Genomic DNA, 24,738 nt, shown 5'->3' on the forward strand with positions numbered 1-24,738 from the left:
ATAATACTTATTGAAACCATAAGGCTTTACGATAAATGCAACTTGGCCATATGATGGCAAAAGTCTTCAGTGGAGGCATTCCCCTTGGACTCTAGCTGCTCTCGGAGGAGGTGGGCGGTGCTGTGGAGGACGACCTCCGTCGGGACACTGACTGTGAGCGTTCAGGGCTGTGTTTGTCATAAGGCTGGAGCTGAACCTCCAGGAAGTCCCTGTGCTGCTGGCTGATGACCTGGCTGATGAGTCCTGGCAGAGCCTGTAAGTTACTCAGTAGAGTCTCCAGTTTTGTCTCCAGCAAGGCAATCCTCTTCTCCATGTCCTCTCCTCTCTCATTCAAGTCCGATATCATGTCATACATGATGTTCTGAGTCTGGAACAAGGGAGAAGAAACGCACTTAACACAATGACTTCTGATTTATTTGTTGTTATTTTTTGATGGGCAACCTGAAAATACTGTATGTGTCCGTTATTAACAAACAGATTACAAACAAAAATACTTCATTACATGAACAGTTGAAAGTGAATTAAAAGATAATTCTGAAAAGAAGAGGAGAGGAAGTAGAAGAGATTGAGATCTTCAAATAAAGTCTTTTTCTCATTACAGCCTGTTAATACTCCAGAAAAGTGAAAATAACAAACATCCTGTCAATCCATTATATGTTTATTGTCTGATGTAAAATGATTAAAGAATTTATATTTTTTCATTACATTATCACAGTTTAATTTCAAGCATTATTAGACATTGCACTCATTGCTTTACAATTAAAATTTCTAAAACAACTTCCCAACAAAATCCAGTTGTCTTCACTGTTTAAAATGCAGTATGACAAATAATATGGAACTGCAGTCTCAGTTCCACAAATTAAGCTAAAGGTTCTGGAGATGAGATTATAAACAATAAAAGCAATAATCATCATGAATGTTCAACCTGACAAATAATTTTTTCAGATTTTAAGGTAAATAAATCGATTATACTACTGATGAGAACTTTGATGGCTCCAGTTTTTTCCCACACTGTCCCGTTGTCCTCTTCTTTTGGATGAGCAGAGGTTCAAATCAGAGAAGACATATTTAAAATAATAAGTTACAAAGCTATTTTTAAGTAGTTGCAATGCTGTGAACCTGTGCATCACTCATCAGCAAAGGAAGGTCATCTTTATGTGAACATTTTACTAGAGTTCATGTTCTTGCCAGAATACATTAATACACGACCTTGAAGAGGCAGAGAAGGTGTGAGTGTGTTTGAATGCATCAACCATCTTTTCACAGACCTGTAGAATTCAGTGCAGCTGCTATTTATTTGAGCCCCCAAAGTTCAGTCTTAAAAAATAGTCAATAACACACAGTGGGAAATCTACGTCATGTTTGGGATGAGAATTCAGAGTGTTGCTGCTGGAGGGCGGTTGCTGGAGTATTATTCATCATAATATCTCTGACAGCCTAGAGACACTGCTATCCATCACTTACCTTCTCCTCTTCTGATTTGAGGTGCAATAATGGGATAGGTATTTTACGTGAACCTGTGAGGACTGAAGTAGGACTCACACTACTCAGCCTGTCAGCTGGTGGAGACAAGGGATACACTAATCAATAAGATTTTTCACAGAAATGAAACTTGGTATTTGACCAAATGCACTAATGTGTGGTTATATTATCTTCTACACAGGAGTTATTCCCTTATTTCAACTGAAGCAAGAAAGAGGACTTAGTATATACCGAGAAGACACATACGACAGAGAACGCAACTGATGGAGGAAGAATATATATAGTTAATATAGATCCCCTGCAACCATTATGAATACAAATTGACATGAGCAACCTAACTGTGGAGAAGACAAGAAGAAATTATCTGAAACTGCAGTTTGAGTGAGTAATTTTGCATTTTGAGGCTGAGGTGAAGAAATTCTGTGGAGAGAAACTGTATTACTTAAGTCACATTAAATAAAAAAAAACAACAACAAAAAAAAACACATTATACATAACGCTGTAGAAGAGATAATGAGATAAGGGAAAACACAGTGATCTGAGGAATTTCACACTGTACTGCAGAGGCAATACAGCTGCCAGTGATATGTTCAGCTCTATTTAGCTCCATCTTTCCACTGAGAGCGTGAAGAGACTGGAGCTACACTGCCCTCTCATGGCGCCAGATTCTTATAACAATGATTAAAGAGCCTGCTGAGTGGTGCTGGCTATAAGCCACCCTATCCAATGTCACATCCTGGCTCTTGGTACTGTTTTACAGTGTGAGGTGATTGGGCAATATTAACTAATACCTTTCGTGACATACTGGCCTGAATCCAGTTTGACTGTGGTGTACTTTTGAATGTCAAAGCATTGCCTTTCTCTCCTTTCTTTCTCTGCCTTTGCATCTGGCTGAATCATCAGATCACAGTGTGTCTCCCTTCCCAGGTTACACTTTCTGCTGTGTCAGGCTGGCACACTGCCTGGTCTTTCCCTAAGGTTTGTCAACTTCTGTTTAGTGCATCTGGAAACAAATATCAGAGAATGCATGAAGTGAAAAACTGCACTGTGTTTTTGCATAGACACAAATGGTTCTCGGTCATTTTCAGCAGAACATATCCTCTGGATAGTAATTGGAACTGCAGGATAAAACGTATTAAATGATTACAGTATTTCATTCCCAAGGGATCCAAAGCTTAGACGAAGTAAAATCATCACACCAATTGACTTTTAATCACCCTTTGAAACCCTGTCTGTTTATTTGACACCTGTAGACTTTGATTATATTAGAAAAAACAAGTAATTCAGCTAGTGAACCAGCATGCATTGGATTCAATCACACAAAGGAAAGAAGCTTATCAGGATAGTTTTCTATCCTGATGTACAATGCAGCAGTAGACTTTTAGTCTATCTTACCTTAGCAAGGTCCACTAGTGAGTTTGCTTGGTCATTCAGCTTGCGTTGCTCCATTTTAACACTTCTCAATCTGAACACAAGACCATTCAGAACCCAATGAATTAACGCTATTACCAAGTGGGTTTTTTTTTTTATATATATATATATATAATTTTTTGTGCACACACAAAGGCATACACAGAGATAACACTCCTATGACATGCACAAGATGTGTGTAGTGAATGCAGGGATTGCAGGGTCTCTTTAGTTGAGCTGCATGCAAGTGGAAAGGAGACCACGGAAAAGGGAGGGTGGAGCTGCCACTGAGGAGAATGAGACCAACTTGTCAATCTACCCAACCAATATTTCCAACAAACTAAAGGAATGAGGAGCATTTGTAAATCAGCTTTTCTCTGGCCATTCAGAAACACTCAGAAATCAAACACAGTTTTTCCTGCAATGGCTTAAACTTAAAAAAAAAAAATGAACTGAGCAAAACCTTCACAATTTGTTTGTTTCATTTGATTAAAGCTTGTTAAAAAAAGTATATAGGAAATTATTTTCTCTGTCACATTTATCTTGTTTGATAAAATAGCTGACCAAAGATCAGCATAAAATAACATACACACTCCATACAATATGTGTAAATAATTCACAGATCCTTTTAAATTAAGCTTCTGAAGCCTGCTTTACTCATTCTCTCAGGGGGCTGAAAAACAGCAACTGTGCAGTATTGAATGTGCCGACCACATGCGGTTTAAAGATATTAAAGAGGTTCTTTTTTTCCTCTTTTGAATCACCCACGCAATACACTGGACATTATAACAAAATAATATCATGATGGCAAGTTTACTATCATGTTTGATTTTGATAAAACAACAATCATAATAACAAAAAATACTGTTCACCTAATTTAGCTAGAAATTCAGTCTCCTAGCTAGTGAATGTCATGAGGATTGAAAAAAGAATCAAAGGGCCCTCTGTGAGTCTGCTCACATGCTCAAATATACCTATTCTCATGCAGTACAGGATCATTTCTCTGTTTTCCTGAAGACAGGCAGATGTGGAACGAAGATGACAGGTTAGACCAACAGAGGGTGCCATAGGAGTCACCACAGAAAACTATGGGCAGCGGAAAATGTCCTGCCAGCTGAGGACGGAAATGTTTCATAAAGAGCAGATTCTAAGGACAAGTGCAGAATACTATTGCAAAACATCACCTTTTTTAAATTCAAGATTTAATGAAGGAAGAAATAAAGACGATGCCTGTCTAAATGGTGAAAGATAATAGTAATCCAATGTCAAATGGTGTTGCATTTCATGTAAAACCTGTTGGAATTATGCATTTCACAGTTGGATGACCAATAGCTGTCAAGTGAAATCAAAGCACGGGGCAGTTTGAGGTCAGGATGAGTCTATGTGTCTCTTTCCCTCAGTCAATCACCCCACATGGGCAGGTCTGCTTTTGAATGGGCCCTGCTTGCTATTCATCCAGGCAAAACGGCTATGCTAAGCTTTTCAATACCCGACTAAATATGTTAAAGTAATCTCAGTTATTGCTTTCTCTTTCGTGACCTCTGTTGACATCATTGTGCAAAGAAATGCAAATTTTTCTTTCTGTGTAATGGACAGGTTGAGCTTTCTTCGTCCGTCCCTACTGACAACTTCATGCTGTCAGTCGCACTTTGCAGCCTCTCGGGCCCAAATGGGATTGCTCTGAGCTTTTACCCTGACCTTCCTCTCAGGACACTTTCCTGTCTCTCCGATCCACTGATCTCTAAGCTAACAAGCACTCACTCTCCTGCGCCTCACGATGATTCCCTTTCCAACCTTGTGGTTGGAAAGGGACAGGACTCCCACTAGGGATGATCCAGCTGTATCGACTGAGACCCTTGACTTCAACTGTTTTGGCCTAATACATCCTGCAACATCTTGCCTTGGGTGTGGTGAAATGCACCAAGCAGATAATCTGAGGGTTGCGTCAACTGTGTCTATCACTTATTCTGCTTATTCCCCTAGTGTGGAGATGCATGACAGCTCAATGGGCTTTTTATGATGCTGTTTACCAGCCGTTATGACACTGGATCCGTGCCTTTGCTACTGTGTCGTCCAACAGAGAAATGGAGGAAATGCGGCTGCAAATGTAGTAACAGGCGAAACAATGGTTCCACACGCCGAAAGATGACCCTGAGCCCTGATCTGTATGAGTATGGCTGCTAAGTTGTAAAAAATGACTTGAGCGATATTAGGAATTATATATTGCTTTGCTATTACAGGTTTGCCTCCTGTAGAGCTCTAGTAATCATCCTTCGGTAGGTGAAAGCACAGTTGATTGGAGTTTAATCAGTGGCTTTCTGATTAAAAATCAAATTCTCATCACATCCATGCAGAAATGGAAAGAAAAACACCCTCCATCACTGATAATTGAAATTCACTTAATATGCATCTATGGGTGTGTTCAAAATGTGCGGTCCACTATATAAAAAGGTGTAAAAAGTGTGTGCTGGAGCATGAGAGGGTCGTGTAATTTATCAAATTGACTCGATTGAATGGATATCCGATGAAAGAAAAAAAAAAAAACTGCAGCTGCTTAATGAATTAATCTGGCAACAGAATGATTCTCATGTGAAACAATTCAGTCATTGCAAAAAGCATTTTTTGGCATGAATTTCACTTATCAAATGAGGGAGTGTAATTTTTTTTTTTTTTTGTCACATTATTGGGTTCAAGGACAAGCTCTCATTAGCATGCACACAACAGGTCTGTATCTACATGTGAGGCGAAGACTTACTTTCGAGCTCTATTTTCATTGTGTTGACAAACAGGAAAAAAAAGGAAAGGAAATGAAGTAGACAAATGAATTATTGCAACATCAGATAAACATATTCAGACGGCAGAATCTGTTCGGTGTGGTCCAGCTGCTGTAACCCTCATCTCTATTCTGTCACCTCACCTCAGAACAGCAGCAACCATTTCTGCTTGACTTACTTCTTCCTGCAACCTGTGAGTTATCTTCCTGCATTTGGGCTGTCTGTTGTAGCTGCAGCATAGCTCGCTCTCTGGGTCTAATCCCTTTTCTCCACACTATTGCTGGTTATCAGAAATATACAACAGTACAACTGTTAACGTCTATAAACAGCACAGACAGTGCCTCACAGCACCTATGGTGTTTACTTCTCCAGTCCTTTGGTGTGTACGGTGTTGATGTCTGAGCCAGTTTCAAATGCAGTCTTGCAGCTCTGACCCGAGGAAATGGACGTGATGATATCTGATTTGATGTTTGATATCGTCTAACTACAGGTCAAGGACAGCTGTAGGCACTTTTCCAGCCCCTCCACTTGAGTGATCTGCTTGCTGTCAAGCAACTTCCTATCCTATATTCATCTCAGTCCAGAGTTTGTCAAACACCCACCACATAGGCTACAGGCAATAAATACAACCCTCAGTTCAGGCCTGTGAAAGACACTGCGTCATGAAAAAAGCACCAAAATTTTTATAGGACAATGCTGACCCCACGTTGAGTATTTGTCCTTGCACACAGAGCTGGATGTGACTTTTTTTCCCCCAACAAATCTGTTTCTTGATAGATTTAGCTTTAGCTCAGAGGGATTTCCCTTATTAGGCTGTCCTAGAGAACAGGAGGTGGACATGAAACGTTGTCCCCACCACTGCAAATCGCCTGCAAGGACATAATGATTCGACAAAGCAGCCATGAGAAAAGGCTATTAAATGGCACAAATCGTGATGCGGGTTGCAGCAGCAGACAGATTATGATTTTCTCTAGCTTGCAATTACACATCCAAATGTTTTTAAAACATATATGTGTGTTCAGAAGACTGATGAGCAAAGCAAGGTTGAATACATTAGACCACAAAGACCTAAATACATAAAACCACAGGAAGCATATAGAACAAACATACAAATAAGGGACATTTCACTTGAGCATTTTTTTTTTTTTATGAAGCACTGAGCTGAGTTCCTGTTTCAGAAAACCACCACAAATTTAAATGTGCATGTAAGCTCTGTAGGTTGAAGAAAAACAAGATGAGGTGAGTATTAAATCAATACTGTTTGGGAGTTAGATAGCACTTTAGGTCCCCGGGGATGTACTAAAAGACTAGCTGACAGGTAAGTGTCCGACCTGCCTCTAGAAAAGTAGAAACCCACACGTATCAGCCTTGAGGTAAGCCTGACATCTGGCTCGCAGTGAGAGGACACAAAAAAATCGGACAGCAAATGAGAGGGAGAGAGATCAGTATCATACTGCTATGAATTCTGTAACATTGGAATATTTCAAGGTACAGTATGTGTATATATATATATATATATTACGGCTGGGACTTTAACAATTTTATTTTGATTAATTAATTACAATAAATAAATAACTTGAAAAAAAGAATGCATTTTAATCGCACTTTAATATTCACCGCAGAACGTTTCTGAGACTACACTGGCTGGAGGGAAATTTAAATATGAGAAACTTCCAAATGGAAGTGTAAACAAAAATGCTGTTCTTTGCGCGTTACGTGGGAAGAAGCTCTTCCACCTTTGCTACCACGTGAAAGCAGTTTTTCCCGCAGGCCGGTTTTTATACCATTTTAGATTGTCGACATCACTTTACGTTGAACTGCAGGCCTGTTTAGTTTTGGCCAGGGATTATTTAAGTAAGCTTTTGAGTGAAATGGGATAGTTTGGTTTTTCTGTTTTCTCATACATGATGTTTGAAAAAGTCAAGGTCAATCAATACTCCGGCATTTTTGGTCAGAGCTTCCACTCTTCTGAAAACTGTTTGCTCTGTGCTTTCTGCACTCGATGGGTCGGTGTAGCAGACTGATGGGAAACTAAACAAGAGTTTGAAGTTCAAGCTAATGTATATTGATTCATTCATCAAACAAACATTTCTTTTTCTCATGTCAGATACTGAAATGGGATGAAAATGCGATTGATTTTGATTATTGATTAAGTCTCTAATTAATTAGATTTTTTATTGAGTCCCCCCACTATTTATTTATTTTTGTCAGGAATATATGAATGCTTGAATACCGCAAAACCTCTGCCAACTGCCAACCCAAGTAACTCTGGGAAAATGGAAAATTTTCCAAATCCAAATCAGGACATTTCAAGGTAGAATATATTTCTTTCATATAATTCCTATCCTGTTTTAAAATAAATGAATTACAAGAACTTCTCAGTGAATAATATTTACAATAATTTGGTCTGTTGAATATTCAACCAATCGTAATGATGCTGAATCAACATGTCAACTCATCCACATCTGAAAATGCCAAGTTAGTTACACCAGATGAAACACAGTCATGACGTACAAAGATCTTACCATGATATCAGCGTATGTTTTTGCTACAGGTGTCAAACAATTCAGATTTCAGGTTCGAACTGCACTATTAAATTATTCAAATACACTGCTGGATGAGAACATTTTCAACCAGTATGAGTGGTGAGGGCTAATAGTGCGCTACCTACTGGTGAATGGCTTGGAGAAATTTCCTCTGGTGCTTCCTGACTCTGGCATGGTCCATCTTCCTCACCAGTTTGGTGTTCTTGTAGATGAGCCATGTCTCCCTGAGAACATTCGCAGCTGTGTTTTTCACCTAAGGTAACCGCCCCCCACAAGAAAAGATGACCTTTGGTTAATAAGGCAGAAATATGGTGAAATGCAGTGAAATATGTCAGATGCGACTCACTCTTTTTGTTAGCTGGGTGTCCATCATAAAATTGTGGACATGTTTTTCAGCTTTGGTTAATTCCAGTTTCTTTGCCACCACAGCCACCACCAGAGCAGTGCAGCCAGCACCCTGTCAATTAACAAGAAAGGACAGGCAGCAGTGTTTAATGTGGAATGTGGATCTTTACTCATCTCATTGGCTAGTCATCTATATTTATTCATCAGTGAATATTAGCAGCATATTAGCCACACAAATCATAAGGACTCCTTTCAGCCTTTGAGACTTTGACAAAGTGGCAAGGGAAAAAAAGGGACACAGCTGAAGTCTGTCTGCTAATCTCACCATAATGCCCGTCAGGAGGCAGACTCCTTTCCCACAGTATGTGTTTGGGACCATATCCCCATATCCAATGGTAAGAAACGTGATTGAGATCAACCACATGGCTCCTAGAAAGTTGCTGGTTATGTCCTGGTTGTCGTGGTACCTGCAATGAATAATAAATGCGCCAGATTGACTATCCTTCATCCACCACAGAAACTGATGCACTCTTGCTTCTCCGATGACTAATTCTTATTTTAAAGGTAGAATGAATAAAGATTTAATCTGATGTGGTATATCATATTACATTTCAGAAAACCGTAGGATTATAATCTTTTCTCACACCATGTATAAATCTTTCTATCTTAATGCTCAGACACAGCCTGAGCTTAGAAGTGTGTACATTATCTATTTTTACTCCTTATCTATGTTTCATGCTGAGCAGCACAGCATAGCGTGAGAAACTGATCCAGGCACCTCTCACAAGCTCTCACAGTCCATGCAGCAATGATCCATAGTGAGATGGTGAAGACCAGTAGCACAGTGCCAGGACAGATGGTCATGAGGGTCTTCATCACAAAGCGTGTGTTAAAGTTAATCTTGTTGAGTGCACCGATGCTGCGGGATGAGGCGTCCGTGAAGAGCTTGCTGTGCAGCAGCATGACACGAGCAATGAGGTACAGTCGCAGGAACATGGGTATGGACAGGATGATGTCCACATCTGCATCCGTCTTGGATGGCACATAAGAGTAGGCCAGGCGTGCAGTCCAGGTGAAGGTGTAGTTCCCTGGGATGGGGTGGATGGCGCACACCAGGATCTCCAAGCAAATGAAGAAGATGCGCTCATATGTCATGGCTATCCTCCAGTCATCAGCTGCGTTGTCCACCATAAATAACTGAAAGAAAAGGGCACAGTGAGGCTGATGGAGGGTAAAAGCCAGCTAACATTTTCATCATGGTGATGTAGCAAGCTGCAGGAAATCATTAAACCCATTAAACAATAAGTCACAAAAGCCCTTGGGTCATTAAATTACATTTTTTCTTTTGGACCATATAAAATTTTCCCTATTTTTTATGTATAGCACCATTTGGGCAAAGAAAGGAAAAAAAGAGAGGTATCCTGCGGTAAATTAAAGGTTTAACTATTTTCCAAGTTCCAAGTCTACTACTCTGTCACGTGCACCTATAAACTGGCTCACTGAATAATTGAGTAGTTGATCTGATCCACAGTGAGTTGGTTATAGTAATTTTGAAAACATTGCAGGTGGACTCAAGTAAAAAAAAAAAAAAAAAAAAATCAATTTAAAAATTCTGAAACTCGAGTGTGAGATTTTTTTTTTTTTTTTTACTAAAAGAGGCTTAATCTGTCTGTGTCCATGTGAGACCATTTCTCCTCACTCTCCAAAGGGCGCATGTGCGCACAAAAACCACAATCAGTATTTCTGAACACAGAATATGTGGTGAGACTGAACCTCTCACGATCTGTTTGGGCAAAACGGGTAAGATACAGTGAAGTGAAAAATGAAAAATACTGAAATGCTGGATTCAACATAAAACAAGACAATCAACTTCACAGAGCATGACTCATTATTATTGGGAGCAAAAAAAACATTAGACAATTCACAAATGGAAATAATTGTGTTTGTGAGCTCAGCTGTTTTGTTGAGCATAATTTAATATTATATTCTCATTATTTACTGTGACACGTTCTGCGATGAGTTCAGACAACCTAATCAAAACGTCTCTGGTCCCAACGAACGAAGTTGAGATAAAAACAGGATTTTTGTTGCCATTAGTGTGTTTCAGTTTACTGATGAGCTCAGTTTGTAATCGGCCAAGCAAACAGTGAAATTGTGCTGCCTTTGTGTTCTTTTCATTGTTTTATGCACTTCATTCTGCCACTGCACTTTATCGGCTCGCTGCACCTAAATAGACTCACTGGATTTCTCTTTAATCCTCTTTTATCATTTGCAATATGTTGTGATTGTCATCCTGTGTGTGTGTTTGTCTGTCTGTCTTTTGCGTGCTGATGGGGTCGTAATCCTACTTTTGTTGTAAATGCTCTTTTCTGCACCTTTCCTGGTAACGTGACTCCAGCTGTGTTTATGGATTTAAGGGAGTGTCACCTTGCATTTGTGGCAAATTATGGTGTGGAAATGAGGCCTGTTGACCTGTGCACAGCTTCTCAGTGAGTGAGATTTATAAACCAGACTTGCCTTTAAAACTGAATGTACATACAAATTTTTAAGTCATAAATCCACGTAGAGTTTCGAGCCCATTACAGAATTTTAACAGTTATATTCTTGATTTGTTTCTCACACGGTTTTCGGTCTCCCTGAATAAAAGTGTAGCATTAGCAGCACGCAGTGGTATTTTTTTGGATGAGAACATCTGCTGCCTCCGCGTTAGCATTAGCTTCCCTTCACCTGGCCACCCCGACCAAAAGGTAGAACATTTCAGTGTGGGTGAAATTCAACCTCCCTCATCACTTTCTCCACCTCATCCTCTGTCATACACTGTCGCTTCCTCACATTGCCACCTCTGCTGCTGCTGCCCGCTCCCCCTCCTCTCCTTCCTCTCCCTACTCTTCATCACTCTCGATCCAATCTGCTGTCATCTTCTCCCCTAAGATTCACTGCTCGGTGTATTCAACCTGAACTAATGGCTGAGGCTATGACCACCATCGCCAGCTAATTCACAGCGATCCCTGATAATGCCTATGGCTGCAGATACACTATCTTAATCTGACTGCTCGTAGAGGTTCACAGGTAGCTGTACAGGTTGCAGAATAAAGACTATCAAACTGTATTAGCTTCCCCTCCGTTTGTTAAATAATCTCCCTCTCTGACACGGCAAACTGATATTTCTCCACAGCTGCTCCTGTTCTCTCCACTCAATCACCTAAATGTCCTCTGTCTGTGTACGGGCCATCACGACTGGCAGCAGATATTTCACAAAATGTCGCTTCAGCAAATATAAGTGAAGTTTCCCGCTGTGTGTGTTTTGCCATGATAGCAGAAGCCTCTCTAAAGTAGAGAAAAGAAGAGCTGCATGTGATTATATTTTTTCACAGCCCACCCTCATGTGCTTGGTAATCAACTGTCCTGTGACTTCTGAATACTTAAAAATAAAAATATCCACATGCATGTTTGGTGTGTGAATGGGAGTCATGCCAGTTCATCTGTCAGCTCAGCTCATCTTGTATGAATGCATTTTGGGATTTCAAGTGAATTTTGTGTGCCCCACAAAAACTATCCCACCTTACCCAAAGGCAGGTATAATTTAAGGCAGCGTGTAAAAATTAGACGAGACCCTTGTTAAACTGTTATATTTACTGAAATAGAATGGTCTGAAATTTTTGGGTGGGCAACAGGGAATGTGAATTTTTCATGTCCCAGATTTATATTTTATTTCACCCCTTTCTTGTAAAATTTACTGCAAGAAGAGGCTCAAAGAAACCTACATTTTGCCATGTGCAGAGAACCATGCCATGTCTCTCCATCAGGTTTCTAGTTGCTGGGGGGGGGCAAAATGTCAGTTTTGAGAAACAGTAGACGTTGTGATTTACTATTAAATCTTCAAAGCACGTGCCTTTTTTTTTCACTTGCCAATAGTTGCATCCCTTTATTCTGCATCATAGCAGCAGCGCAGCTCCTCCCCTGTGCCCCTTTTAACTGCAGAAACGAATATATTGTAGCTCTCGGTTCAAAAATAGAAAGTAGCTGAGTTGCTTGGTAAGAAAAAGTGCACAATTAGATCAGCGAGTATTTCATACATCTTAAAATTGGATTTTCACTCCTTGAATGCAATTATTAAGCTTGAATTTAAATTTTAAGTGTAGGAGTGGTAGATTTCCATGCTAAAGGCAGACTTTAAAACTGTGAGGAGTGTCTTGTTCAAACACAAGGCTGTGCGCCTTTGCTGTCAAATAAAATATACTTGAGGTGTTGATTTATCAGTCAAACAGCAATTTTAATCCTCTGAGAAATAAAATGCTCAGACACGGTTGAGGTACATATCACAAGTCGGCATCTTGCCAACTTGTCTCCATTTAGTTTAATTTGGTATTTCTCATTATAGAAGTAAAAAACTGTCCCAGTTCTGGGGGGCTAATGGGATCAGTGACCTAGATTGTAAATTTAGCTCTGATAATGTTACATAAAATGAAAGCGCTGAAACAGTCATATTTCTCACATTGAAAAGAAAGTTCCTATTCAACATGGTAAACTCAAGGACAAAGAAAGCACACAGAAAAAAAAAAAAAATCAATATTTGTGCGCGTTGCCAATTTTCACCCAGACATACATGAGTGCCCCACATCCTAAAGGTTGACAGCTTTAGAAGCTTCAGCACACAAACTTCACTGAACCCACAACAGAAAACTATTTGAGCCTCTGAGCCAATTATGCATCTGACAGCAGCTGTACGAGAAACATCAGCTGTCAACGATGTGACACGTAAACAGACCCAACAACATAAACAGAACAAGCTACCGCTAACCCATGTGCTCGAACAAATGGAACAACTGGCCCACACGGCCTCTGCAGCTCATTTATATTTATTTAAAAGTTACAATCAATGTTGCCCCCAAACACAGAAAACACATGAATTAAATTTTCAGGGGCAGTTGTTCATATCAAATGAGTGACACCGAGCTCCTTTAACAAACTGACATCTGTCAAAGAAGTGTGTAACTCTAACCACAGCTCATCTTGTTCAGCTTTCCAAGTGAGTGTAATGTAGACATGGAAACGCAAGCTATGACTCCACTCTGGTTCGGTTTCTTTCTTACAGAATTAGGACTCTGAAGACAGCGAAATCTTTTGTTTGCACAAACAACAAGCTGCCTTTTATTTTGCATTTTAAACAACACACCTGACCTGTCAAAGGCAGTTACGAAATTTGTTACCTCAAGACAATGTAATTAAACATTTAAAACATAGGTTGCATAAGGAAAGCCTACTTGTGGTTAAAAGCAATTATGGTAATGGATGACCTGAAATACAATACTCAAAGGCCCTTCAAAAGAGAGCATCAAATATTCCATGGTAGCGGCAGAACCAGCAGTTATGACAGAGAGGTGGCGGAAACTACATCTTAAGTGGAAAAAAACATTAAACTGTGCAGTTTATATCGTGTCAGGATATGCTGAACTCAGAGTCAGGAAATTAAACAGCTGATGAGCCAGGCAGCTTACAAATAATTTAAACACCACAAGTAAAAGGATTATAAAATTGAATGTACTTAACAGCTAAACACATGTCTACAAAGGCTGTCTGGTAACCAATGGGAAACAACTGCAGCAACAGATTTGTAAGTAGACTAAATAACCTTTGCCCAGTTTTCAAATTTTGTGGATGAGCAGCTATTCTATGAAATTTTGGAAGACATATAAATCCTGAAGTCGACATCATTTTCCCAAAAATCAAACACATCACTAAACTACTTCAAACTACAATATTGCCTTTGACTGACCCAAGGAAAATGACCAAGCAATAAAAAGAAAGACAGACGGTTTAAGTAAGGCGCTCTGGTCTCAGAAAATCACATCTGTCACACTCACATCAACACGAAGAGGAAAACAGATTTCAAGTCCAAACTTCGAGTTCGATGTGATGAAAATAACAATTAATACCAAGTAATGATGAGTTGTTGCTTGAAACTTAAAACTAAATTACAACAGAGACATTTCTTTCACTTAATTGTCTAAGTTTTCAGATGAATAAAGCTGTGCTGCTCACCATCATCACAGAATTCACAAACAGAGTAAACCTCACAATAATGTTGGGGGAAACGTCACAGGATTGGCAAAATCGTTATCTCTCATAATCTGGGGAACATCAATTTTTCTCAAATCAAATATCGCATTTAATCAAATACAGTTAATGTGAAAAAGGTTCAACAGCAGGGAATGCAGATCATAACAAAACCTTTGTGTTTGTTGTTTGCATGATATACAGGAAAGTGAAGTAAAACATGGTGTTTTATACCCCGGATGTAATTTTTTCATTAATTATTCATGTGTCCTGTTTGACCTCTAATTTATTGTATTGAAATATGTGTTCTTCAGTTCAAAAGCCCAAACTCAGTCTTCACTCTCAAATGGCCAAAATGTCTTCACTTTCCTTAAAATTGCGCCTTCGCTATATGTATCATTCAGTGCTTACATTGTGTAGCAGATTTCAGAGCGTAAACATGAAGATGAACATTTCTGAATGATCTCAATCTCAAATCTCAATGACATTTTTGAATATTTGGATTTGGTGGAGAATAAACAAATCGAAGACTGCACGTCCTTCGCTCATCATGTGAAAGTTTCATCCGTCTCAGGTTGAGGCCATTCTGTCTACAAGGAGCTCACCAGTGATGCTACCTGGGTTGGTTACTGGTTTCACTACGTTCAATATAACTAATGGAGTCCAGCTCAATATTTAATCTGTGTAATGTGGAGATGGGAACATATATCTTGTCACAGAGAATGAAATCGCTCAATCTCATTAGTGAAATAGGTTGAGAGGTTCAGCCCAATTAGACATTAATGCAATGCTTTATTTATGATATCAAAGTGAATCACTAACAGGCCACTTTGCTGAGTAAATCTGAAGCTGTTGCGGTTTCCTTTTGTTGCTGAAATTAAGTTTCCCATTTGAATATACATTCTTCTATTCAAGTCTTTGAAAGCTCTGCATCAAAGTGAAAACCTGTATAAATCTTTTTTTAGACTGTTGTTGTCCAAGTTGGATGCATTAATAATCTAAAATCATTTGCAAGTTTAAAGCTAAATGCAGTGCACATTTTAGTAAATGCCATCAATAAGTAATCCTCAGGATTCTCAGCTCTTCGGGAGGCTGTGTTTGCCCTTGAAAGCTGGTATGTTCAGTGAAAACACTGAGGTCACCAGCCAGTGGTGGATATCTGACTCCAGTCTGGTGTCTCAGGTAGGGGACAGATTTCACTGTGAGAAATGCGGAGTGTCTCCTGCAGTTACACAGTATCTCTCACACATGCACACCACCCAGAGGCAGTCTGACAAGCACAGCCAAGTTTGGCTTTGGCAAGATTCGCTGGCACAATTTTGAAGCAATGTGTTGTTATTTTATCTTTTCTGCAGATTGTAAAATGTAAAACTGGGCGACTGTGAGACATCAGTGCTGACTTTGATCACAAAAGTACACATCAAAGACAAAACAGGCCCCAAAGCGCTTTGCATTAGCTTAAGAGAACTCAGCAGAACTGTCATCAAAAGGTACAAAAATGTCAGTTTTCTGTCTGCTTGAGGAAAAGGTGAACTCATCAACCATCTTAGCAGTGAGAGGAGGAAGATGCTCCCAGCTATGGGCTCATATCAGACTCTGACAATGACAAATCAAAGTTAGAAAGGCGCTTCAGAGTCCAACCTCTCCCTTCCCTCTCATACAGTAAGCCTCTGCCTGCAAACACAGCAAACTTGACTCAACTGAAATCGTCCAAAAATTCATTGGGCAGATTGCCAGCTGTCAACAAAAAACATTATTCGGACTTAATGAGGCCAATAACATTTGAAAGGCCTCTATAAAAGGATATGCTTCTCAGATTCCTGAGTGGCATCTAAAGAAGGAAATGTCTCCTAATTGTATACGTCGGGACAAATCGAAGGACATTTAGCAAAACATGCTGTCTCTGTGTTTTTTATGTAACCAGCACAGTTAGTGCAGATGTAGCTGACAACAATTCAAACGAAAGCAAGTGGCCAACATCTCTCCTGTCTCACCTGACCTTTTGATGTGTCAGTCTTTCTGAGGGGGGACAAAAAAACATCCTGTTGTTAAACCTTGTAAAAATGAGAGGGCACAGTCTTTACTGAGTTGACAAGTAAATCAGTTTTAAGGGGGTAGAAGTGTTGGAGAAATATTTCATCATTTTGACTTATGCTTCCTCATCTGACAGGCATCTGTGAGTACACATGGATGTGCATGCATAATATATTTCACTGCAGGAATAACAATTTCAGATATGGATAAACACACTTTATGAAGTCTTGCTTTCCAAAGTCTAAACATCGTAAACAATTTAAGTTAATTTAGAGTTTGGACAACAACAGTATGTGTGTGGTTTTGTGTGTGTGTGTGTGTGTGTGTGTGTGGGTTGGGGGGGGGGTCCTCAAAACAGAATTAGTTTGTGCTCAGTTAAATTAAATCTCCAAACCAATCAATTTAAAGGGACGAGTGCTTATCATGTTCTATTTAACCTTCACTATATTTCAGAGGAAAATTATGCATGTTTTACGCCACTAGATTCATTTCACAGATTACATTATTTTGCAAACCTATAAACATTTAAAACAGTATGCAGTGGAAAAAAAATAAACGCTCAAATGAGACTTTGAGGTGGTGGATGCCACTTTGACTTCTGAATATCTGTGATGCGCTTTTTTCGCAGTTGTCTTCTATTTTACAAAACGAAAAGTAAATGGATTTAATTCATAAAGAAAACAACTCTCAAATCAGCTAGAAAAATATATGTGACATTACCTGTGTTTTTTAGTTTGGGTTCAAAGACATCTTAAACTGAAATTGTTGGTTTGTTGATTGACAGAAAATTTAGAAGGAAGATATTATTTTCTAAGTTAAAATTGCTCCAACTTGCTTTCTCTGTTTTGTATCAATGTGAATGAAGTATCGTTAGATTTTAAATTGTTTCTTTCTCAAAATAAGATATCGTAAGATGCCACATTGACCTCTTGCGATGGACATTTTCACCTTCTGTAGCTCAATACCACTGAACTTACTGCAAAACTTGATGAAAGCCTTTCATCTATGGTGTTTAAATTCTGTCTTCTTTCAGCCCTTTATTAACTTTACACTGAGTGGTACTTCAGGCTTTTCGGCTACATTCTGGTCTTTAAATGAAATGTGCCACTTTACAAAATCACATTCTCACACGAAATGAAATCAGATATTTTTAGATGTCTTCTGATGAAAATGAGTTTGTTGTAAAAGACTGAGCAGCAAAAAGGAGAACCACAGAGGAAGTATGAAGGGGGCCGACATGTGCATATCATTAGTGAGACAGATTCAGGATGAATTTGTCCCTGTGTGTGTGCAGGCGTATGTGTCAGCTTGCAATAACCAAGTAATGACCGACCAGCTACAACGGGCACAAAAGCCCCTCCGGCAGGAAAGGAATGGAGCAGCTGCTGCTGCGGTCGAAGTTAAAGTATAAGTAGTATGAGATGGATTTAAATAATAAGTTCCCAGGAACTGGCTGATGGTTTGTCCAAAAATACTTGATGAAATAGAGGTCACACCTTGTAATCAACCTTAGAGTGCAGTGTGATTAAGACTGCAGTGACACGGTGATGTGTACTCATTCATTTAAATGTTCAGGCTTTGAATAAATTGTTTATAAACGAGTTTGGAAAAGATACGTGATGAAAAGCGCACTGCTGTCATTAACTGTGATGCAAGCAATTGCTTCAGTAAGGTTTTCTTGGTCAACAAAGGAGAAAATGTCTTTACAATGAAGAGAGATCTATCTGAAGTGAAATGGTTTTGGATATTGACAGCAGCGTCAGAGGAGTCTGGATAAGAGTGGTCTGAGCAGCTTTCCTGTGGGGAAAATGTGCTGCTGCTGACAAAGAAAAGAACAAAGGGGAGCTCATTTACGGGCAAAATTTGGTGTTTCAGCTCATCTGCAATGAATGAAATCATATTGCTTCACAAACAGAAGCTGGGTATGATGTGTTTCTACATAGCCAGCAGTGGCCAAAAGCATGTAGCCTAATCAAAGCATTTCTCTGGTTTACTGTGAACATAAACATTCAGCTGAAACACCACCAGGACTTTAACTCAATCTCTTATCAAACTCAACTAAATGAAGTCTGCTATGATGAAGAATGCGCCTTTGCAATATATTAGTCACAACTCAATTGTTACATTATTTACCATCAAGGAAAGTTTGTACAAGCACAGGATGAAAAGCTCAGAATGAATTGAATAATTTACACACAATTAGAATAAAAGGTGCAATGCTGGTGGAGGGAGGAATAAATAAGATACACATACAAACTTACAGCATATTTTCTAATTTATAAACAGCTACTGGGAACTGTCTGCAAGGGAAATGAAACATTTTTGTTATGCATTGAATATGGTAATAATGCCTGTGCATTTCTATCATCCCTCATAAAGAAAGGTTTACAATGAGGCATCTGAAGCGGGCGGCATGTTTTACTATTGGGCTCTCTCAATGACTGTTACTCTCCTGAGACTTGTAAGGCCTAAACATAACATCAAGGCTGACAAAGTCACTGTGACTAATGCAACCTTTAATGCAACCGGTGAAAGTCGAAAGTTTTATCCTAAACTGATGTTTCTCAAAAAAGCCTATTCTTCTCAAATCCAAAAGTAAATAGGGTAAAGAAATCTGATGAAAGCAGATGGATGTACCCAAATCATTTATCTAAAGGCATTTTTAAAAATCGCCATCTTGTTTCGATCTAAAGAAATAAAAAATAATAAAAAAAAACTATTTACATAATTAAAGAGCTTAACAATGCCTGAGCTGTATTCCCTTTCAAGTTTTTCTTTTAAGCTGTTTTGATTATGAAAAGAAATAAAGGAAAAGAATGCCCTCCAAAAAAAAAAAAAAAAACGTGTCCACCCTGCTGAAAGTGGTGACATTCATTTTGAGGCTGTTTAAGAAAGACACGAATACTGAAGCACAGGAATAACTGTAAGTAATGCAACAATGCTCTGAGGCAGGGTCATAAAACTGTTCAAGTGTTGAAACATCTCATGGCAGGGTGACGATCTATATTCATCCACTGAACACTGTGAAGGGTTTCTAAATCTTATCATGTAGGAGGAACTGTTAGCTTGACGTCATACTACTGCCATTCACAGTGCAAAAGCCTCTAACTCCCATTTATGCAATTATGCAATTAGACTATAAGACACATGAGTCATTTTTTCATGGTAAGGCTGTTGACTTCTGAAAATAAACATGTTGGAAATGTTAGTTCACTGTGTTACTGCAGAAACTGAAATGTAACACTTTATATTGGTGAGTCAATAAAAGATACATCTTCTAACTTACACCTAAAGGAATTTTGATATTGACAAAATAAATAATATATGACATTATATGAAGTGCACTTTCATATCCTAGGGCTAGTATTTATGAAATGTAATGACACATGGATGGATGACCCTTGAACACCAGTTAAGGAACGAGGAAAGTGTTGCAACATTACCTGGATCTCTCTGGCATGGTATATGATAATCAGGCCCAGGAGGATGATTGTAGAAAGGCTTATCAGGCATTTTAGAGCTAATGAATACAGGGACTCCTGAAAAAGAGCAACAACACTAAAGCCAAACAACACAAAGCACAATTACATTCGAGCAGATTCTTGTATGATAAACCAGCTGTTATTTGTACGTGGGTGTGGGGGGGGGGGGGGACACCCGCATAATTGCAGGCAAGTCAAAACTCATTTTCTTAACACACACTGCAACAAATGCTGACATATCTGGTATTAAGTTCCCCTTCATGGGTGGACAGCAGCGGGCCTTTTGGCCTATGTCACTATGTAGGACACTTTATAATGAGCCCATACTTCTTCTGCTAAAGTGACTGCCTCGGTGTGAAGCTTTGGACAGAAAGTTATTGAATATAAATGGCTCTCTCCCCCAGTCTCATGCCACTAAATAAACTCTAGGTCTAGACGGGACTGCGCGCCGTGGGCTCGGAGTAAATACGCACCTTTCCATAGGCTCCCCATGAGAGTTCAGTCTCTATAACCATAACAACAATCCCAAACATCCCAAAGATTAAAGCATAGTCGCTGAGCCGCTTTCTTTTCTCAAATAAGGCCCTCCTGTGGCCGAGCTTTTCCCCAATGTTCTGGTTCTTCTTTTTCCCCGATTTGCCACCGCTGTGGCCGCAGCCTCCCCCTCCATCTCCCGATGCGTAAGGCATCAGGGTGGTGGAATTATTCTCCGGCTTGGATACTAGAGTGTCCGTCGCATCTGCGGCGGAGATGGGCTGTAAAGGCTGGGACTCGGAATCAAACTCGTGTATGTTTCTGCGGGACGAGCTCAAGTTGCTCAGCGGCCGCATTACGCCGCCGTTGTATCTGCAGCTGCTCATGGCTATTTCATTGTAGGAGTTACTGTCTTTGTGGCTGCTGCCCAGGCTGCCCCGCTGCCGACCGCGGCAATGCTGCTGCTGCTGCTGCTGCTGCTGCTGCTGATGGTGAGGATGATGATGTCTGGATGAACTACCATGACTAGAGGGTGTAAACTCGCAGACGCTATACTGACAACCTTGCCTCGAAGACGTTTCCGAAGGTGTCCTTAAAGTTCCCACAGTGGTCGGCGACGTCCCGCGAAAGACGAGGCTTTTTCTCGCATCGCAGGTGCAGTTATTGCAGGTGCAGCATCGGTCGTGCTGCTTGCCGAGTCGATCCTCCCGCCCGCAGTAGTGCTGGTACTTACAGTGCTGGAGCTGCTGCTCTGGAAAGAAATCGTTCTGCAGCTGCAAAGGGGTTTCCATGTCAGTGCTGCCGTTTAAAGCAGCAGTCGGGTACCACAGAGCACCCGACGAAGGGCGTTGTGGTACTTACGGGAGGACAGAGCCGCTGCATGAATAGACCCATTTCGGCTCCTGTAGAATGTGGACAGGATCCTCCGATTGGGCAGAGGGGACCAAAACAACTGGCTCGACGTCATGAAAAGGTTTCAACCATGGGATGCGAAGCCTAGCCTTTATTCCAGCAGGTTCAGCTGAAACTAAGAAATAATTGTCTAATTTCTTCCTTTCTTTTTTTTCAGTTTGAAATTTGACCTTAATCGTCCTGCACTTTTAACCCAATGGAAAAGTTGATCCTTTGATCAGAATGTTTACATTTTAATAACAGTGCACCCAAAAAAGGGAGCAGAAGAGTAGATTTCCGAAAGCATGAATGAAAACACAAATTATGTGTATTTTTCCTGTTTTACATGTAATAGATGTCACTTCGCCAATATATCTCAGCACTTTTAAGTAATGCCATTCACACAGGTGTAATTTAGTTTTTGCACACACCGCATATCAATCTATTCATAAATCCCGGAGTGATATTCCATTTATTGACTTCACAGGAAACATCCTGCATCCTCTGATTTACAGAGGTGCTGATTTCATTCAGCCCATTGGCCGCCGACCATGTGACCGTGCAGGCCTGTAGCATCTGAACGACCAGGGCCTGTGTCTGCACCCACAGATTGATGTGACCATTGGTGGCTGCGTTATTAATGGAGTAGAAGAGTTATATCACCCCGAGGAAATACAGCCAACTGCCCGAGAGCAGCTGTGGAGGCATAAACCAAAGCCTGAAACCCAATCATCCACATGTCCCAGCGCTGCAGTGGCAACAAATTTAGTCTTAGGGCTATATTGGAGTTATGCTTTTTGTATTTGTCGTGGGGTTTTAGTCTGGGCTCCAGTGTTCACTCACAAGGCTTTATTTGCTACGGCTTCATTGGAATCATAAAGTTCTTTTTCTTCCATATGTCTCATCTGAACATCATCCGTGAAAAACTAAAGAGAGCTGAAGTTATTTATGGCGAATATTGGCTGCTGTGTTGTTTTTGAATGATAGGGATGAAAGTGGGGCTCTCCGTGGTGCTGAAGGGCAGTCCATCATGAAGTAACTTTCAGGACCGCGGACAGCTCCACTCGCCCATTGATCACTACCAACCCTTTAATAAAACAATCCTTCTGCACAGGATCGCAATGCGCACTTAATCCTGATTGGCTGGCTCCACAAACCACCTGACACCTCCCACCTTCTCCAGGCGGAAGCCTCTTTTCTCTCCCCCTGTCTGTGCCTGCGCGTGTGTGCGCGTGTGGTCCTGGTGAATGAACGCAGGGTTTATAAATTCAGCACACATATCGCTCAGGATGGAGCTCTCTCTATACCAGGCCAATGTTTAAACCGTGCCATTGCTCCGTGGGACACAGCCAGAGAAGTAACCGCTGGAGAGCTGTCTGTATAAGCCGAGGGATGGTCTCACCTGGAGGCATGCAACCTAATTATGCAGTCATTTCCCGAATATCTTGGTGAATCGTGAAAATAGGCTTCGGTCAAACATATGATACCCAACTGAGAGAATGAATCTATCATCTGAGAAGTATAGTATTGTTCTTTCCTTGCACATGCAATATATGTTAATTCATTGCATGTTAATGTCAGAACAATTCCACTAATTTCAAAATTGTAAAACCTGACTAGCCTACTATGTTTGATATCTAAAGTCTAAAACCTTGAGGTTGAATTCAAGCTTTTGTTAGTCCCACTGCAGATAGGCAAAAAAAAAAAAAAAAAAAAGGCAATTCAATGTCAGATTTCTTATAAGTCCAATTGAAATAGATTTTCAATATATATATATTTGACAGTATGTAAAAATAACTAACTCTCGTATGTAGTATACATTCTGAATTGTCATATAGAGACATTTAGAATTTGTAAAAATCTATGTTAAACTGCAGCACATGTGATATTACTACCAACAAAAGAGCTGACTCAGGAAGATTTGCAATAAGCCTCCATGTCACAGTCTTCATTCATTTCTTTAAATTGAAGACTTATGTCCAAGGCACTATAAATACTAGAAGTACACTCACATTGGTCAGATATATATTATTCATTTATACACTGTCAATGTTGAACTGGTTATTGCTCCCTCTCGTGGTGGAACTGATGATGGAGCCTGACATGCCAGTATATTATGAGTAGGTTTCAAATCACATAGAAGATACAGAGGTTATTCATAGCCCAAGTGAGGCCTTTAACATCCACACTTCCTTTCACTGACATAAAATTCAGAATAGAAAAACTATTGGAAGCATACAGTATGAAGTTGTTTTTACCTACGTATAACCTAGAATTATTCAGTAAAATAACAATACTTTACATACATTACTTTTCCTTTCATCAGTGTATTTTCTTTCTTCATGCTAACAACAGAACTGGAGGTGTTATGTTTTCAGCATGTATCCAGCAATCGGTCTGTCATTCCCATTGTCATAAGATTATCAATGTCTTGAGCGAATTTTGACAATTTGGCGCAAACATTCACTGAAAGTGAAAAACAAACAATAAGATTTGAATAGTCAAAGGTCAATGGTCAATGGTCAAGGTCATGGTGAACTGACAACATAGCTTTGATTAGTGGGTTTCTTGCTAGTGACCTCAGAAAATGTGGTTTTGACTTTGTGAACACAATATCTCAGGACTTCCTCAGGCAATCCCTCCAAATTTGGCACAAAACTTCCCCTGGACACAAGGAGAAAACTGATGAGTTTTTGGTGGTCAAGGTTACAATGATCTTATTTATTTATTTATTTTCAGATTATTAGGTTCCCAAGTAAAAAGTCACACTATAAAAATGACCCAGGAGGTTAGTCAGCACAACTTAAAAACATGAGCTTTTAACAATGAACAGTCTCTGGTCTAGTCTCTGGAGAGGTCTGGTTTCTGGTCTGTCGCATCTTCTTGCTGTAGACCATTTACATTTCCATCAAGTCACCAATTAACATATGTTCAGGTGCCTACACCACAGTGCTTTCATGAATCCGGTCCGGTGTGTTAACCGGTGATTACCGCACGTACTTACAGAAGAAACGCAAAGAGAAAGACAGCTGGGTGTACGGAAAGCGAAATGGAACAAGCCAATTCATTCATTCAGCCAATTGCATTTGTTCGGCCATTCATTGTCAGTCTTTGTGTAAATGGATGCCAGCTAGCCTAGCTGTTAAGTAAACCTCACTGCCGCTTCGAAATGGACTGCTAGCTAACTGGTTAGCTAACTGGTTAGCATGCTCGACTGACGAGCTGTTGACATTATTTTTAACA

At 39.9% G+C, this 24,738-nt stretch overlaps 1 protein-coding gene across 1 annotated transcript; it reads right to left on the reverse strand.

Annotated features, from left to right (window-relative positions):
* Positions 1-91: 91 nt before the first annotated feature.
* kcnn2 (potassium calcium-activated channel subfamily N member 2) lies at positions 92-21,395 on the reverse strand. Its single transcript, XM_029516185.1, has 9 exons — positions 20,604-21,395; positions 20,092-20,187; positions 9,336-9,754; positions 8,883-9,024; positions 8,559-8,669; positions 8,338-8,465; positions 5,648-5,656; positions 2,878-2,947; positions 92-367 (listed from the first exon to the last, which is right to left on the reverse strand). The coding sequence occupies exons 1-9, from the start codon at positions 21,393-21,395 to the stop codon at positions 92-94; spliced, it is 2,043 nt and encodes a 680-aa protein (XP_029372045.1).
* Positions 21,396-24,738: the final 3,343 nt, after the last annotated feature.

Source organism: Echeneis naucrates, chromosome 12 (assembly GCF_900963305.1).
Source record: "Echeneis naucrates chromosome 12, fEcheNa1.1, whole genome shotgun sequence".
Taxonomy (NCBI): domain Eukaryota; kingdom Metazoa; phylum Chordata; class Actinopteri; order Carangiformes; family Echeneidae; genus Echeneis; species Echeneis naucrates.

Coding starts and splice junctions, on each gene's coding strand:
- kcnn2 (XM_029516185.1), bottom strand. CDS start 21,395: ATGGAAACCCCTTTGCAGCTGCAGAACGATTTCTTTCCAGAGCAGCAG. Junction 8,670..8,882: donor GCCTCCTGACGGGCATTATG/GTGAGATTAGCA, acceptor GTTAATTGACAG/GGTGCTGGCTGCACTGCTCT. Junction 8,466..8,558: donor ACACCCAGCTAACAAAAAGA/GTGAGTCGCATC, acceptor CGGTTACCTTAG/GTGAAAAACACAGCTGCGAA.